The sequence below is a fragment of the Haliaeetus leucocephalus genome, unplaced genomic scaffold (genome assembly GCF_000737465.1).
Source record: "Haliaeetus leucocephalus isolate CR32 unplaced genomic scaffold, Haliaeetus_leucocephalus-4.0 Scaffold173, whole genome shotgun sequence".
NCBI lineage: Eukaryota > Metazoa > Chordata > Aves > Accipitriformes > Accipitridae > Haliaeetus > Haliaeetus leucocephalus.
In genome coordinates, this window is record NW_010972609.1 from 11,517,524 (window position 1) to 11,537,132 (window position 19,609).

General features: G+C 38.7%; 1 protein-coding gene across 1 annotated transcript in view; it reads right to left on the minus strand.

Moving 5' to 3' along the window:
- TUB (tubby bipartite transcription factor) overlaps positions 1 to 19,311 on the minus strand; it is a 39,583-nt gene extending 20,272 nt beyond the window's left edge. Inside the window, exon 1 of the mRNA XM_010563816.1 lies at positions 19,197 to 19,311. Coding sequence (XP_010562118.1) covers positions 19,197 to 19,311 — 115 coding nt within the window. The remainder of the gene's footprint in view (positions 1 to 19,196) is intronic.
- Positions 19,312 to 19,609: the final 298 nt, after the last annotated feature.

Sequence of the window (19,609 nt, forward strand, 5' to 3'; positions counted from 1 at the left end):
TTTTTAGGGGGTGGAGTGGTGGGGGGAGAAGGCCAAATGGGAGGAAAAGACTACATACTGCCAAGCTATGTATGACCAGGGAAAGTACAGAGAGGCAGCTCTGTGGCCACCACAGATGAGCATGAGACCGAACATGAGGAAAGAATTTGCTATCTGACAATAGTGCATAGTGCACAATGGTAGTCTTGAAAAAATTAGTTACAGATTAAATATGTGACAAACTACCCAGCAGCAAATTACAGGCATAAGCATAGTGAGTCAGCTCTCCAAAACATTATTTAAATACTTGACTATATACTACGTGAATCCCCAGTAACTGGATCTTGCAGGAGAAGAATCTAATTGTATTTATACACATCATGTTCCTCTCTGCATGTATTTGTACATGCAAACATTTTGCTGTGAAAAGATTTTCAGCAAATGTTATTTCCTCTCGGTTCTTTTACATGAACTTGTAAGTACAGGAAAGAATGATTAACTGATTACTTACAGAGTGTCTTTACGGCACCTAGGACACCATGAAAAGAGAGATTTCTAAATTATTTGAAAATAACTGTTATAATAAATTAAGAATTTCTTCATAGAACATTTGCAAACTAAGAAAGAAACTAAAAAGAAAACTATCATACATCAGAGAAATAACTGAGCTCAGTGATTGAATGGCAAACAAGATTACATATCAGGAAAGGAACACAGCATAGAAAACAAGTATTTCGGTCCCTACTTATACAAATGAGGAATTGCTGGATACAAAAATTCTTGTTCTCATTTTATAAAGCATTTAAGACACAAATTCAACATATGAGGTCAGGCATATTGCTCACAGACTAAGTTTTAAGATTGTGCTTAGGTCCTTTGCAGATCAGATCTGAAGAGTTGACTGAGGTCAGGCAAGAGGTCTCTGGAAGAGAAAATCTCAAGCCACATTTTCTGACCTAAGGTACATACAACAAAGGTTCTACAACAAGTATGTCTTTCCTCTACAAACATGCTGATAGCAAATGCAGGCACACTAGAAAATTTTCTCTTTTTTTTTTTTAAACCATGCATTCAAAGGCAAGATACAAGGTTAAATAAGCCCCTGGTCTGACACAGAAGTCATATCCACATGGATAACACTCAAGGCTGCAGGCAGCAGGAACACTGCAATTGCTCTTCAAGAACACTGCAGAGCAGCTCCTTCCTCCAACTTAGGGATGGCAGCATAACCCTTCAAAGGCCAGCTGGCCTGCTCCGCGGTCAAGGACAGGGAGTCTGTCCTCAGAGAAATCTGTTCTTATTAGACTGACACCAGAACAAATAGCATTTCTGTCCTTTAAAGAACTTGGCTTAAAGCAAACCCTGCTTCTGCTTTTATCACCTCAAGTGATCTACATTTTAAATTAAAAAGACAAAACAACACTTTATTTTTTTTTTTAAATCTGCATTTATCAAGAAATGTGACCACTGAGTATAACAACATTTACTTCCAGAACAGTGGTACAAGAAAGTAGTATTGCACAAATCAATAAGTGAAAAAGGTTCTCTCAGAATGATTGCTTAGGAAGCTCTAACAAAATGGCTAGAATGAAATATCATGAAATTACATCTTCTAGAAATTTAGAACTCCACTGCTTTAAAAGAAATTTAAAAAAAAAAAAATCTCTCTCTTTCTCTGTTGGGTGAAACTCTCCTCAAAAGGAATTTACTGAAAAAGCAGAATGTGTAAAGGGAGGAAAAACATTTTTGGGGTCCATTTTCAAGGACTGAATAACCTTAAGTATATTGTAGCTGTCAATATTTTGTAAGCCATTTCCCAGTATACGCCTGTTCTCATAGGGACTGCACACCCACTGATACGGGTTCAAGCAACTGCAAAATCACAAAGGGATTTGTTTATAAGGAAAGGGGGCAAATAGAATTTTTTTAGAAAATTACCTCTGGAGGTGATTTAGTCCAAAATTCCACCAAAAGAAGGACTATTGCTAACACCAGATCAGGTCACTAAAAGCAAGTGCTTGAGCACCAAGCTCTGCATTCACTTTGATGAAACCTAGAAAACTGGCAGGAACTATACTTTCATAAACCTCTATCCTGAGGAGGCCAAAATGACTTCTTCACAATCAAGTTCGCGTGTTGCCAAAGCACAGCCTGAAAGGGTTGTCAGATCTAGAAATAACAGGAGTTTTCTTGGTGGAAGCTCACTTATTGTTACTCCTGCCCTTTCTCTTTAATGCACAGGGAAGCTGAGAGATCTACTCCACATGAACTTCCCTTCCCCCATCAGAAAGGAAGTGTTATTGTGAGAAATGATGCTTCTTATCCAACAAATGATTCTGCTTTCTTAGTCAGCCAGCGTTAATGTAGTTGCTTGTTACACATAAAAATGGGACATGATGCACAAATCAAAACAGACAGACAGGCATGAAAGAGAGAAAAGAAACACGGAAGAAGCAAACCAAATCAAAACATGAAATAGCCACTCTGGCAGAAAAAGAGCTGTGTGTCAGAGCAGCTCATTTGCTTTTTGACTCTCAAAGACAGCAGGGAATACCCAACATACTAACTACATTTAATGTATAACATAAGAGAAAAATTGCCGGGAAGGTATTGTTTATTTGAACATTTTATACGCATCCAGATTCCTGATTTCAGTGACAAAAATCTTCATTGATATTGCCCATGGCAGGGAGTGAACCAATGCAGTTCACAGCAGGGTTTTCCTATAATGCACTTACATGCTATAAGTGCAAGAGTGCAAGGAAAAAAAAACAACAACCCAAAACCAAACAAACCACAACAACTTTTCACAAAATGATTCCTGAATTTTCCTATCAGATTTCACTTTGAATTAACTCCTGGCCTTGCATGGTTCTCCAGGTTTTTTTTAAAGGTTCTGGGGTTTTTTTAAAGGTTCCATTTTATCTTCCTGATTTGTTTTTGCCCCATTCATGGCACATAGCCAAAAAAGCACTTTATCTGGTGTATTTATTAATTTCTTCACAAACCTATACTGGAGGAAAAAAACGAACGAAACAAAAAACCCCACACCACTATGTACCTGTAATACTTTCAGGAATCTCAATTTTTAAAGAATCATCAGGGTATTTGATATCTAAAGATGCTCTGGTTTTGTATTTGTAATCCTATGCAGGGTGCATACTTTTCATAGGTTCCTGCTGCAACTATTTTCACTTGTTTGCATTACTCTTCTGTTGAACCATCTAGCAATACTGTACACCAGGTTCACTAATATCCTTAATCACCCCTCACTAGCGTCACAAATGAAACCAGAATTTGATCCACTATCTCCACTGGAAAGACAACCATTTTACATATTTGTTACATTTGGGGTTTTTTTCCAATACTGAATATTATGTCAAACAATAAACTGTGAGACCAAAGCTTTCAGAAATACAAGTTTTATTAGCTAAGCTACTACAAAATGTCATCAATTCACTGCATTTGTAGGCTCTGTCCCACAAAAATGATGTTTCTTTTAAAAAATAGGCACAGTGTATACTGGATACTGCCATTAAGAATGAAATACCAGTAATAATCACAGATTTAGAAAAAATTTGCTAAATATTGTACTACCCTTCACAGAATTACAAAATGCACTGACCAGTAACTTGACAGGCACCATTAGCTTTACATGAGGAATTAGCCACATTCCTTTTCTTGCCTTATGTCGGTGTAACCTCATTAAACCTAATATTTCCCTTGCATTTGTCTTTAGCACATTGTTCTGATCATAGTTTCATCGTCCTTTGAGCCACTTAAAAAAGCATTACACATCTAAGACCAGAGTACAATCATTACACTACAGCTTCAAGAGCTATTCATGTATAATTCAACGATTTTTGCTCTGAATTAGCTTATTATTCATAGGATCTGGTCTAAAGGTTCTTTTTTCTTAAAGTACAAAGAGCTTGGCTGTGCTTAGAAAGGTAATGCTCACTATAGCTAAATACTAACAGAAACCTTTAAAATGCTATTTTAGTGTGTAAAGTGCATTCACCCCTCAGCGTTCAGCCTGCTCGTTTACAGGACATGTAAAGGTTACAGTCGGAGTGGAGACAAAACCTGAAGCAATTGCAAAGCTGAAAGCAGAACCTAAAACTTCCAAGATTTGGTCTAATTGCCAATGAACTTCCTCCAACAAAATCTCTTGTGCCACAAAATGGTATAAACCCATTTAACCTTCACCCATTTTCATTAGTTAGATCTGAAGTTCTAAGCAAATCCATTCAATTTTCTTACAAAATCTTTTTTTAAGACTCACACTTACTCTTAAAAGTATATGAAAAAATTGATGCAAGTTCTGCTACAGGGTTCTGCTACCACTTGCGTTTTCTTCATTCCTAAGTAAAACAAATTAGCTATGTCTGTAGTGGATTGATCAGTAAAATCCCTCTGGAATTGTAAAGTCGCGTTTGGTTTTACTTGTTCATCCAATAACAAAATATTTTGCAGCTTCAATAAATATGCAAGACTGGGAATCCAGTTACAATCCCCTGCAAACACTCCAAGTTTACACTATCAAAGGTAAACTAGATACCATTCCAAGGGCGAAGTTATACATGAATGAACAGTTAAATACCAGTGTGTGGAAAAAGTAGATGAGCTGGATGAGAAGGTGCTACGCGTACACTCTGAATATACTTTAACTGACAGGGATACTTTTCACTTGAGATTTGTTACTAATCATCAACATACACTTCAGCAGAGGAGGTACTCAAAACTTTCTTTAGTATAATTGATGAATAACACCTCCACTCCATGGAAACAAACCTAAGATGCCACTGATGGGCAAATGCTGAAGGCCAGGGAAGACCACGCATAGCACAGCAGGATGAGCAATAAGAATTGCAGCAGAAGCAGAGGTTTCGATAGCTAACAATGTTAGTTTCCAACACACAGAGCAGTACCAGCATGCAAAAGTTCTCAGTCTACATGAAGTGACATTACTTTTACTGACACAACTTGCTTCTATTAAAATCTGCCAACACTTGCCTGTTTGGGGAATTCTTCAGAAAATAAATAAAAATATTATTGGCATATGAAACAAATACTAGGTGTTACCTGCTGTGAGGTAATAAAAACCAGTGTAACTCCTTCACAGTAAGCACATGCTGCTCATGGACTAACTTGCCTACATGTAGCAGGTGAGTTTGAAGAGAGCTATCCGGCAAATGCAGCCCCAGCGTGGACGTGACCAGCGTCTGCAGAACAGCCCTGGAAATCACACACTCAAATGAGTAGTTTCTTGCTATGAGCCTCACTAGGCCTGCGGCTAGGAATATTCATGGAATATTTTAGCCAAGAGCTCATCAGAAAACTGCCTAGAAAACAGGCGAGTGTCTACACACGTTGGTATTATACAATGCAAATTTGTCAAATCAAACCTGCTGTAACTGACCAGCACAGTATCCTAAGTTCTGGACATAGTACAGACATAGACACCCCATAAAGGCAAAACAGGTATTATATGAGGTGAAACAGAGCCTCAAGGTTATGTAGTAACCATGATTTAAGAATTACCCTGAACAATGCTCAGTTACAGCCTAAGACAGGTTTTCTTTTAAACTAGTAAAAGAATTTTTACTCATCAGGAAGATGTACTTCAAAACAAAATTTGCCATCTGTAGTACTACGCTGGAGTGGCATTACTTTTTGCATTAAACTGAGAAACATTAGCTTTCTGTTCACTTATTTTGCCAACAAATTTCACATTGTTAATTTTAACCTTTGACTTTTACTTATTATTTTAAGCCTAGGTATTGACACACACCATCTTTTTTTTCAAATATATGAATAAAGTCTTTACCTCAGGGCCAAACTCTAAAGCCTGTCTAACCTAGGGCCTCCTTTGCAGCCAGAAGGACTACAGACATAAAGACACTGTAGATTCAGGTCTCAAGAATTAAGCTGCAATATGTAAAGGATGTGTAAAGGGTTTTGATAAGGTAGGCTCAAGTCCTGCAAAATGTCTATAGGTAAGCCCCAATACTCTGACCTCAATAATTACCCTTATTAGTCATTGCTATCTTTAAATAGACTGGTCAAGGATATATACTATTTTCTTACTTAAGCAATAACAGAGAGACTGTTGGACATACACAAGACAGGAATACAGTACAGTCCAGGCAGGATAGTGTTACAGTGGCCTTATCCAAGAGCTGCAAATTATTGGAAAGGTATTTATTAATTTCATTAGTCATTTGCCATCAAATAAAAAGAAACTGTACGTGGTACAAAAACCTCTCTTTTTGTGAGTGTGCATATAAAAATAAAATTTTAATACCTCTAAAGTAGCTCACGTCACTTCTTCCATCTAGTCTATGTAGTTCAAATACTAAGTCTAATAATGGCAGCGTCATTTCTACCAACCCTTTTGTTATTATCAACAGTGTATTTTTTTGTCTCTCTAATCTTACCCAAAGTCACTGCAGAAAATTTTTCATACAAACACCTCCCATATGTCAACCAGGTGGGACAGAGCAACACTAAGTAACAACTTGAAGAACCCCTTTGAGGATGTTGTCTCGGTTTTCTTGAATTGATTTTCAAAATGCCCACTTAACCTCTAATTTGTATAGTTTAAACCTCATAAGAGTCTGGACAGAAGTGACTGCAATTTAAGGCTGTTTCTCCAAATTACATTACATGCAGATAGTCTAAAAACCCACATTGGTGTAAGATGGTTCTCATTTTTTTAACACTGCAGGAAAACACCAGCATCTTTCCATCAGTACTTTTTTCCTTCTCTGCAATTTAAACAAACACTCTCCTTTGGAAAAGACTCAGTTTACAAATTTTAGCCCTCCTTCACTCCCAGGTTGTACATGCCACGACAAGACCAAGTCACTCACATTTTCCAATCTCATAAAAATGTCAAGAAATTACTTTTAGGCAATTTTCAGAATTCAAATAAATAATAATTTTAAAAAAAAGTATTTTGCAGTCAATTCAACATCTGACATTCAGCCGCATGCAGCTAACCTTTATGTTTCCCTTTTTTCTCCTTTCTGGTGCTGCCAGTCTGACAGCTCGCAGCTGCTGCCTTGGTTTTTTTAGTTGGTTTCGGAGCTTGGGCATCCACTACCACCTTTACATCTTCCTGTTCGGCCTCCTGCACTGCTTGAGAGATTCAGGGTACCCCACCAAAAACAAAAACAGAGAGAGAGGAGAGAGAAAGGGGGGGGGGGGAGCGGAGAGAGAGAGAAGAGAGAATGACTTGAGAACTCTGTGAAAGCATAAAAGAGTAAGCAGACATAGCAGAGTTTGTTTGGTATTTCAGACAATGCATGCAGAGAGGAGAGTCAAATAAACCAGAATTTGCAAAGCTACAGTAAAAACCTGAAAGTGTTAGGTTAGCTGGGATGTATTTCCTAACATTTTTCCTCCTTCCAATAATGTATCAGCTCCTAACTTTCAGGCCAAAAGTGACATCAGAATATTAATGTGTTGCTGAGCTATTGTAGGAAGCACTTTTCCTCGTAGTAAAGCTCTGCCAGACTGATCATCAGCAGTGGCAGCGCGAGGCAGAAAAAATTTCTTTAGACTTTGTAGTGCCTATGTTTAAAGCTACATCCTAACCCCGTAAACAAGGAATCATCAGAAGGTTTTTTTCAAAACGCATCTTGCACAATTGTATATATCACAGTAAGATGAGTAGAATGGCCATGCATTTTGTGGTGAAACTATACCCAAGCTGAAATGAAAAACTCCTCCTACTTTGTAACATACACAAATTAATTAATTCCTTAGAAGTCTCAACATAATATGCGTGGCATAAACTGTAAATGTCAGCATAATTCACGCAACACTAGTTGTTTTCAAAGTAAAAAAAGGCTTTATCATTTTCTAAAAGCATGACACACTTTGCGGTCAATATTTGAATCTGTGAAAGCAACACACACAATAACTCTTTCTTCTGGCCAGTCCAAGCCTTGAAGTGAAATAATAGAGTTTACAAAGGCATAAAAGCAATTACCTCTGTGAAATACATAAAGGAATCACCAAACTTCCCAGCCCTAACAAAACAACCTATAGGTGGGCACTAAGAGATTTTGGTGCCAGCTGCTGGTCACTGTCAATTGCTAAGCCCCACTGACTTTAGGTGGTGACTGTGGTTTATCTCAGAGGAATGTCACCCTGGTACTTGGGGCCTCCCACCATCCCTTTCTTTTTCCCAAAACTAAAGTGCTTTCTTTAAAAGGATAAAAGAAGTCCACTAAGAAACCTTACTGGAAAGAACTGATTGCCCATAAAACTACTTTAAAAATATCACGACAAACTTCATAAACCACCAAAAGACCAAATGATGCTCAATGATGTGTGGATTGCCAGTAATCTCTCTTTGAAGGGGGAAATTCTCCCTAGGCTTCTGGTCTGTGAGGCAACTTCCCTTCATGCGCATGAATATCAATAGAAACAGCAACAAGACTCTCAGAGGAGTAAGATGAAACGGATTTAGTAATGTCTGTGTAGACTGTAGCTTACAAACCCACAGCTACCCTCCCCAGCACAGCAATCTGTTATGGATAGCACCACATTCACAACACAATGAGCATTTGAGGCAATTAATACACACACCCTCCTTTTCTCATTAGACAGAGTTCGAGTTTTATAGAGAATATACATTAACTTGACTAAAAGCCCAAAGAAATGGCTTGTCACTGCCCAACTCCTCATTCCTGTCTTTATCATACACTAATTACAAGACTGCAGTCCCTTTGCTGAGTGTAAAGGAGCACTGGAAATGAATAAGATATAACCAAAGGAGTAAGCACACAGGATGACAGGGAAAATGGCACATAAGAACAGTACACTGGGTCCTATTTCCATGGGCATGGCAGCCTGGGACTAAGCAGGCAACCAAAGAGTCCCCACTCCACAGTCTTTAAATAGGTGTGATTTGCCAACCCAGCAATCTACCCCGTATTTGTAGCTCAGTCTCTCTTTAAAAACTAGGGTGTGTTCTTTCAGTTGTTTTAAAGATGATCATCCACATTATAATTAAATTCAGTACTTTACAAATGACCTATATTAAATGGCCAGACAGTTCTCTAAATCGTTTTAAATATGGCCATGCTCATTCATGAAGCATCATTTACTTGGTCCAAAGCAATGATTAATCAGCAAAGGATGAAACAATCCGATATTGTTAATTGAAAAATTAAAGACTTATCTTCACTATCTTGTCAGCTATCCTTTGATCTAAGAAGTAAAAAAGCCTGAAGCTTTTTGAATTACTTTTGTCTCATAACTTTCAGCAAGAGATATCTGACTGCAAGTACAGTGATGGAGCTTCAAAGGACAGAGAAGGAAATATTTACATTGCTTTACTCTGTAAGGCAGAGAACAAGATTTCAGTCCAGCAGCCATTTTGAGCATATACCATCACTCCTGTCTATGGTAAACAGGACTTTCAGACATAAGTGACGGAGGCTGCAAAATAAGATTTAAACCATCAATGTGGAGATACTGCAGCTGGCTTCATGAAAGGAATTGGCACAGAATTTCCTGTTTCTACAGGATGCTTTTCTGAGCTCTATCATTACTTTTAAAGCACCACCTCTAAAATAAATCCAAATTGAATCCCGAAATACCATCTCCACCACAAAAACATCTTATTCTTAGCTACTAACTACTCGGCAAATAGCAGAACTAGGTGAGGCTCATCCACTCACTAATATTTTCTCTTGTGACTGCAGGTATCAAAGAAATTATGTAGTTTTGCTACTGACCATACAAATTCAGTTCAGGACAGCACTGCATTCCAGGGGACTTGGCTACGTACTTGCATTTAAGCCCAGGGTAAACACTGGTCTCCCCTGCCCGTCAGCACTAATCCCCCCAAACGCCTCCCGCATAAGCGCTGCCCACCGCAGTGTGGTAGGGAGTGAAGTTCAGGCAGTGCAGCAGCTCCTCTGAACAGGGCCAGTCACTACTTCAGTCCTTGCAGAGGAGTGGGCAATGGGCTATCTTCTGAAGCCTGCCGACCTACAGAGAGAGGTCTGGGGGCCTACCTTGCTCAGTGGCTCCGGCAGATTTAGATGTGGAGCAAAAGTAAAAAATTCTATTTTCTGTTTCCAGTGCTTTCTCCTGCCCTGGAGAGTTGCAAGAACAACCATTTCTAATACCCTCCATACTCTGCAGCTGGTCATTAGCATGTGGAGCTTTGAACTTATCAAACCAGCACTCCTTCCAGTCTGTCTTTCTGGAGATAAGGAGTTCGTAGAGGCAATGTTTATCGCCAACCATGTTGTCAGGGGATCAGATGTCTTCCCCTCTGCCCTCTACTACATCTTTGGATCACTAAGTAACAGTCTGACAAGAATTCCCCTTCTCAGCAGGATGGGAACCTCGAGGCAAGCTCTAACCTGCATTCTCCACAGACTCTAGACAGCCTTGTAAAACAATTTACAGTTCCCTGCAAGAAAGCCTGAATAAAAAAATGAGATAAACTGGCCTCCCTAGATAATATTCACTGACATGACAATATGATTATGTCCTTAGTTGGATGTTAAAAAGTTAAAAACAATGCTAGGCAGTACCACAGGATAAATAAATTAAGAACCTTAAATGCAGCTATACAGGGATGGAGTTTCAAAGACTGTCACTCAAAAATGCATTGATTTCAGTACAATAAGAAATTTAGGCAACTTTAAAAGTCCCCATTGATAGTTATCTTAAACAATAGGAGACTACATTTGAAAATCTAGCCTGACACTCCATATGCCTCATCCCAAATTATTAAAATCTTCACTTAAAAAAAATCTCACAGATTTTCCTTTTCTACTAGAATTATTTGTTTGTACTAGAATTTGTATTTAGACAAGACAAAAATGGAAGAGCATGTGTTGCCATAAGACAGAATTCCAAAGAGCAAATAATGCTGGACTCAGATCTGGTGTTTCATTCTCATTTGGACTCGTAAGAAACAGTTTTGAGATAAATGGCAAGCTCTCAAATAAAACAATGACATGATTTTAATTTTAGTGTTATTCATCCATGTTCATTAAATCAAGCACTGACTACTAACCTCAATACAGTATTTGAAAAAAATACTTTTGTGGAGACAGAAAAGAGCACAGATTGCAATATTAATTCAGAACCTGAGCTGAAAAGAAAAAGAGGAACAACAAACAAATCGTCTATTAGCATAGTACAAGATGAGCATAGAAGAACTTGCATCAAAGCAGAGAGGGTCAGTGTCCTGGCTTTGCCTTCCATCACCAATGGCCTAACTGCTCAAAGTGGGAAAAAGAAGCCTCTCCCACGAATCAGTTCTGTGTTGGACAACACTGCATGTTACAGGGATAAAGCTACAACACACAATCAAACAAAAGGATGAAATCTGTAAGTGAGTAATCTGTGATGCAGACAACACCGAACTGAAAAAAAAAATATTGAAAGATAGTTATCCACACATGTTTACATGAGTGAATAAAACGAAAAGCATGTTTTTTCATCTGGCCCTCATGATGAGAAGTTAACACAGGAAATTAGTTTCAAAGTAGCATGCAATGAAAATGCAGATTTTTTTTTTTTCCATTTGCATGACCATTTTTCTTGATATGAGTGCTTGCACACTCTTATGATCTTAGAGGAAGAAGGAAACAAACAAAAAATTTATGAATCACAACTTACCAATCTCTATCACATAAAAATGCCATGTGCTAAAAAAAAAAAACCCAACTGGTTTTGATCAGTACAGTATGCAAAGAATGAAGTGAGTGAAAAATCACAAAAAGAAGAAAAAAAACTTTAAGTGGATACATTAAAAATTTATGCAATCTGTCTGGAAAACACCTTAAGTAGGAAGAGGCTGAAACAGACAATGAGGTATGCGAGGCAAATCATTGGCTTAACTGTATAAGGCAAATATTCATTCTATTTACCAACATCCTCTCAACAGTAGAAGTGAAATCCAGAATGAGTACCATGCAAAGAAAGATAAACTACAGTTCAGTCAGGATGTACCTTAACAAATCAATGCAAATTCGTTGTCCTTTTCTTACTGTTGCCTGAGATGCTCCTGTGTTTCACTGTCAGAATGACTTGCTCTTTTACTTTGTAAAGTTCTAGCCTTAGTGAATCTTGCTGCTTATTTGGGCTGTCATTCATTATTACTTTATTTAATCAACTTAGATTCTGAACTGGTCTAGCATTTCCACTATCATCTAAAAGATGCTGGATTCTATCAGAAATATTGGGAAGATGGGCAAACCCACTATATTTTACAATGCAATGAAATAAAATTAGTCAAATACAAGGGCCTGAATTAGGGCAAGGACTCTGGTATGTTAGTTACTATTTAATCACATGCAAAGATTTGATTTCTGCTTCAAAATGCTTATAATCAAAGGCATTACCCCTGCAGCTAGTAACTTACAGTCAAATTCCAGATTCCAAAAAAACTTGTATCGCCCATAAATCCCCTATGGCTCCTTGCAGTTTATGTATTTAACACTGATGTGTTGACCAGGCTGATTTTACAAAGGTGAAAATACTTGTGAAACTGAATGTGAACGGGCTGAGAAAAAAGGAACAAGTGTACATGAGAACCTAGTACTGCTTAAGGACATTATTAAAAGCTCATTGCTATAAGGAGATTCCCTCAGAAAGAACAAAGGAAGGAATTAAACAAAAGATGCTCTTAACCCCCACATATCTGCTGTCTGGGGAGGGGGAAAGAAAATGTGAAATGGAGAGTTAATAGCAATGAATTAGACTCTTTGGGAAAGCAGACTGCTAATAAGGAAAGCTAAAATTAGCCATGAAAAACCTATGCCAGGAAGATTAAGGACAGTAAGAAATTACATAATTATTTTACGTATGGCGACCCTGAGGGCACGAGTAGGCTTTAATTGCCCTGACAAGCCTCCCTGGGGGCTTCCACCCACCCCCTGCCCGTGGGCTCTCTTCCAGCTCAGCCCGGGGCTAAGCTGCAGGTATGCTGCTGCCTAGCTCTGGCTCCGGAGAGGACCCCGGCACCATGCTAGAGGTGGCTCATCTGCTCCATGGACCCTCGTACGTACGCTGCTGCCTAGCTCTGCCTCCGGAGAGGACCCCGGCACCATGCTAGAGGTGGCTCATCTGCTCCATGGACCCTCATACGTACGCTGCTGCCTCGTCTCCTGGCCCTGCCTCCTTTCTGCCCGGACTGGCACCCTGGAGGGCCCTGGCCCCAGTTCATCCCTTGGCGCATCTGGGACAGCCGAGAATCCCATTAGTAGCAGCCGGCTCTGCCCGCCGCGTTCGAAGCCTGTGGGATGGAGCTCCGTCTGCGAGGGCATTGCCCGTGCTTGGGGTCACCCCCACCTCCTGGCCCTGCTGCTCCCGGACACTGAGGTTGTCACGGACAGAAAATAATAGCTAGTTTGGAAGTAGTAACTGAAAGTAAATACACTTTAAGTGGGACTTTAAAGCAAAGAGAAGGGAGTTTTTCAAGCAGTTGTGAGCAACTGCCTCTAAACTTCTTTCTCAAATCTTCCAGTACCAAGAACCACAAGAAGACCTCTAAAGGACTTCCTACCCACTGCTCTCTGATCGTTGCTGCTGGGTTAGTTTGTTTATTTTGGAAATGTACTAGCACAGTAAGGACTGCTGATAAATCAAAAAAAGATGCTTCCCCTTTAGACGAAGGTGAAAAGACTGCGGCTGAAAGGGAGATTTCAGAATATATGCTTATTGGAAGTTAAGTATTTTGCCCACATGATACTTGGAGTGCTGCCTGATCTCTCAGTATTAATAGTCTTGTGCACAGAACATTCCTTGCTATCTTCAAAAAATAAACTAATACCTTCTCATTTCAAGGTCAGTGGAAAACAGGGGTGGCAAGACAGTGTTTTGATGAACATGCAAATATATGCTTTTTTAAATGAATGGTTAACTGATGCCATCTTATGAAGTTGACAGCTTGATACTCATCAGAAAACTCTCTCTCATCATTCATGGTAAAGGAGCAGAATGACACATCAAATTTAACAATCCAGAGCTATGACTTGTCATCAGAAGTCTATTCAACACACCACACAACCATTGCATCTAGATGTGCTGCCAAATGTCAAAGGAGGAAAGTAAGAAAGTAATTTTGCCTTTTTACACATGGTTAATCTAAATCTCTAAATTGGAAGTTGCCATGAAAATTACTCTGCAAGTATCTAATTGAAAACATTTTTAATTTCAAGTCTTTAAAAAAAAAAAAAGCCACAGCTGCAACGAAGTATGGTAATATTAATGAAAGCATATCTGGCACTCATTCAAATCTCCGCCTCCCTCAGTGCTGTGAAAAGAAAAATCGCTCCCCAATGGAAATTCACAATTTTCACAGAAGTAAAATTACTCTTCTCTGTAAAAATGGTCTTTCATCATTTGCATTAGATGTAATTAAATAATGTAATTAAATTGTTGCAGTAACTAGTGTATCTCTGCATGCTATTTGGCTCCAGGAACGCTCAGTATGTATTTGCAATCCAGACTGAAAAGAACTGTACTCATAGCAGAATTTTGCAAAGTCATATCAGGCTAAAATGTTTGCTCAGGTTTTCAACAAACTTCACAAAATAAGTGGTGTAGAGATACATGAAAACAAACCAGCAGATGCGACTGTGATGCATTACACAATGGCAAGTAAAATTTAATAAAAACTTTAAACAAACAGGTAGCAATATGTCCTTATGAAGGACACTGAATCAAAAATAAACATAACACAAGAAAGAGAAGACAAAGCAATTTGTAAGTGATCTCTCCTACACAGAGGGATTAAATTTATTCCAGTGAATAAATGACTTTGTTGTCTTTTATATACAACGTGGACTTAATAGCAATACAAAATGTTGTTACTGGTTATTATTTTGCTATTTAGAATGATGAAATAGCGATGAAGTTGCATCTGGTACTGCAAGAGAGAGGCATTATTTGTAATCGTAACAACTGGAGCCAAACATCATGGAAGTTAATGGAAGGATACCTATTGCTTGAAATGGCAGGCAGATAATTTAGAGTCTAACCTACAAGTGTGGTCCCAAAACTATATTAATACCTTCATTTCGGGGGTGATGGAAGGACACTGCATTCATCATTTTACATGAACACTTTCTGTTACCTCCATATACTCAGCTTTGTCCCGGATTTATCTAGAAATGCTGCCATGAAACTATTACTCCTACTAGCGTGCCTATGTTCCTAGATGCACAGATTATAAAACAAAAGGTTCTGTTCCCATGAAATATATCTCTATAATACTTTCCAAGTAACATAAGCAATCTCCTGTACACTTGGTCCTACCTGATCTACAGATGCTGACAGGCAAGCACTGCATTACCACTGGCTAATACTCCAGCTCAAACTAACCACTCATGGACCAGAGTGCCAAGGATTCGTTTTATCTCGAGTTGGCCTTTCCAACTTAATTCATGTCCATTCCCACAGATAAGTCAAATGCTTTTGATGTTATTAGTTAATTAGGCATTATGCCAACAACGAAAAGGTTTTAAAAAGATATACCACATGCAAGTCATTTACAAGCAACCGGATCTGAAAACTTTTCCCTGTAGGTGCAATATGGGCAGGGATTGAGAAGAAATGATCTCTCTGGAGACTTGTGCATGGTGAATTCTGCAGAGACACTTCCTCAGTGGAAGGGCACCCATCTCCTTAAAAGTCTCAGGGCACCCAGAAGAACTGCTAGTAACACTTGGCAGGGAGCAGAGATACCATTTCATCCTACCAACACATCACCTCTGTGCTTTGAAGGTATCTAAGAAAAATTACGGCAATCCTGGCAATACTCCTCCTTACTCTGTGGAGATATGCTTTCAGCAGAGCCATTTTGCTATTTATTGAACTAACAAAAAAGAAACTCAAGAGCCCTGTACAAGCTCAGTTTCACACTGAATTAAACTGGTCCCAGCATTTTCAATCCTGAGCAACACAAGTGTAGGAAAGCCACATTGGTATTATCCCCTCTGTGAGCTGCCCCAGCTGAGCTCAGTCACAGCCCTTAATTAACATCCCTCCATCCTATTGCATCTAACATTTATTTGCACTTCCCTTCAGCTCCAAGCTAGAGGAAGCAAAATACACATGCAGCCAGAGGACTACCAGCAATCACCCTGCAACTCCCTGCAGAGGTTCGAAAGCAGCCAAGGACTCCTTTATATGGAAAAACATATTATCAGCTTAAGTAGCAAAATATGCTGTTCCACTGTATCTACCTACAAATAGCTCACCAGGTGATATTCTATTCCAGAACAAAAGTGACTGACTTTTTACTCCACGCTCTGATAATTATTCTGGAATGAAATGAGGTTTTATTCCAGAGTAGAGTTGCCCACCAGGGAACCACTGCAGCACAGATAACTGCATCAGAATAAGCTATGGCAGTGTATGAAAGAAAATTTCCCAGCGCAGAAAGCCTAACATCTCAGAATTGCTGAGATGTTATCTCTGACCTACTTTGCTCAAAGTACCATAGAGATATCTCCACACAGGCATCCAATTATTTGTTGAAATCAACAAGTACTTTTGTGCTACACAGAATTAGTACAAGCTAAAAAAGAGAGTAGAGGAAGATGATTGGCGGGAAGAAGTGTTCTTTTTGTAGCATTTGCCGTACAGGAATTGATTTCACAAACATGCTCATCCAAGCAATGTAGTTCATTCAGTAGACCATCAACTCCCATCAAAGAGTCATTCTTAACCTAAAATCAGCATGCCCATAACAGAAACAAATGAACGGAAAAGAGCAGAATAGTTCTTTAGAAACAGCCCAGCTGTCTCATGCATCCGACACTCCCACATACAAATGTTTTCATTGAAGGGGAAAAGAGTGCCAACCCTGAAGCTGAATACCATAGTTAAAAATGGCCATCAAAACCTAACTATGTACCATGCAAACACTGTAACCTAAGGCACTACGCACATTCCCAGAGAAGACCACACCAAAAAAGGACACTTCTGGAGTTCTTATATTTTCAAAAGCAACGTTCCTAATAAAGGATTTTACAAGGCAATAAAATACTTTACTAGGTAATTAAATTCTCCTAAGGTGGCTTTTGCTAACTGCACAGCTTATTGCAAGGACAGCTGTCCCCAGGGATTAACAAACTCCAGGTTGAATATGAGAAACATTACTATATTTTTCTGCTTCTCTGAAACTTTGTGAAATATTGAAAGGGTTTGAGAGACAAATTTAGAACAAACTGATTTAAGGAGAATAAATTGGTAAGGACTCCAGTAAATGGTGTGGTGTAATATTACAGGAAGGGTCTCTTACCTTAAAAGCACAGTTAATCTCACTTAAGTCAGAAAGTCCACTTTGGTGCAAACTGTTGCAAAATTTAGCTCAGTTAGTGCAGATATGAAATTTGCTACCATTTATGGGACAGTAATGTCTGTTTCTCTGATCTGTGAAAATTAAAACCTTGTTCAACTGACATTACAGAAGGTTTAGTATATGACAGCACCTCTGTACCATAAGACACTATTTCTTAGAACAGTTCTTTGCCTTTGATAAGCTATTGAGTGAAAGAGGAAAGAGAGGACATTTCTGTTTTCTCTGATTAAAAAATAAAGAAAAACTAAAATTCTGTGCTAAATTAGATTCTTAGGTCAGACTGGAAAGAAATTTAGTTTCTTCTTAAAAATTTTCCTCCCAGACCCTAAGAAAAAGACAGTAAAGAGAGATAAATATTACTAATGCTTTTAATATTTATTAGAAAAACATAATTAAAATAATACTAAGGGAAAAAATAATTCTCCATCTGAGATCACTTATGGGAGTCTATCTGCTTGCAGAAGCAAGATAAAAAAGGCCCATTATTAATGAAACCTTAACATTTAATCAATGCAATTTCCAGTTTCTAACAATAAATTCTGTAGCTGAAACCACACCAAAAAAATGCCACCAATTGCAAATCAGGGGTAGAGACTCTGAAACCTGCACTTCTCACAGCATGATTAGTTAGTCCAGTAAATACCTGCCATCTCCTTGTTGAAAGATGTGACCACCGACTGAAAATGAAACGACAGGGCAGACAAAAAGTATAGCACATGCAGTGTACTTGATAGAGATCTGAACTGAATGATGGATTAAGTTTTTGTTTGTTTGTTTAAGAGTAGGATACTGATTGGTTTGGGTTTTTTGTCCAGAAGTAGACTCACAAAGGCATCTAAGGTTTTGGGTTTTAGACATTAAACCGTAAGTACTCTGCCACCTAGTAGCATTCCCAACCTGAAAACAGCCACCTGTGTTCCCAGTACCAGTAGGTTTCAGCTCCTGTCTGACCCACCCATCAATACTCAGGGAAGGAAGCTTTTTGCTATTGAGGCTTATGAATCCCTTATGAATCAAATTCAACTTGACGATCTGCAAAACAAGAAAATTTGAAAATTACTGTTCTCTATAACTCTTGGAGGTGTTAGCAACCTGGAACAAGACCGACAAGAGACACAATATAACAAGGGTTACCACGCTTCCCTCTAGGAAATCCTGAGGAAAAGTATGCACCTACCCTCATTAGGGGGCCAACAAGCATGGGCCATATGAGCACAAAACTAAATAACGACTGGTTTCCTTAGGATTTATTTCTGATGATTAAATTCTTTGAAGTCTAACAATATAGAGATGGCATTATAACTTTTTCCCTATGGCTGTGATACCTGAAGTGTCTCTGTCCCTTCTGGGTTTTGTAATCTTTAATAAGGAAGGGTAGACCACACTACACAAGCTTGAAATGCTCTTCTCTACCTACTCACCTATTTTAATGAACCTTGCAGAAACACAGTATCTTTGAAATTATTATATGCAAACTTAGGCTGAAATTAGTTAATAGGTTTCAATTTTATCATTAACACTGTCAGGCCTAAGCAAAATTACGTACAGAGGAACACATAGAGTGGAACAGCATATGCTTTAGTTCAGTAGGAACCACGGCTGAAGACAAATATTCGTGGCAGAAGGGACAAGCCACCCTCTCTTCCCCACAGCACTGAAATGGCAGCTAGTCACCTCACTCCCTCCTGTTATGCTAGCATTGCAAGTTCTGACTTTTTTATCCCCAAACACAAGTGAAGAATATCAATTATTTAGTAAAAAATCCCAAACAACAACCTTTGTTCTCATTAGCATAAATTTAACATGGAGAGCATCATACTATGACTTGCAGTAAATATATACACAATAGATCATATTCGTATACCATGATATATGGTGCTGCTGTTGCTGTTAAGATACGATTCAACCAATGGTGCTTGTTCTTCCGAATGTTTCATTCTACGTGTTCTTGTGCGACTGTCCACATTGGACTGAACCATTAATGGCTCCTGGCGCTTTTTTTTCTGCTTCTGTTCTAGCAATGCTCTCTGAGGAAAATACAAAGAAAAGCATCTGTTACTGGACTCCAAACAGTAGCAACGTATGATGACAAACAATGGATATCTTTACATTCTCCAGTCAGCGGCAGCAGTTGGCAAGTGGGATATTGGGTTATAGGAAATCTTTCCAAAAAAAACACAACCAACCCACTGCTAAAACACCTTCTGCTGAAAGCAGCAAATAATGAAAACAGATCTTTCTGAGCAGTCCACCAGCTATCAGAGCTTGCTTGGAAAT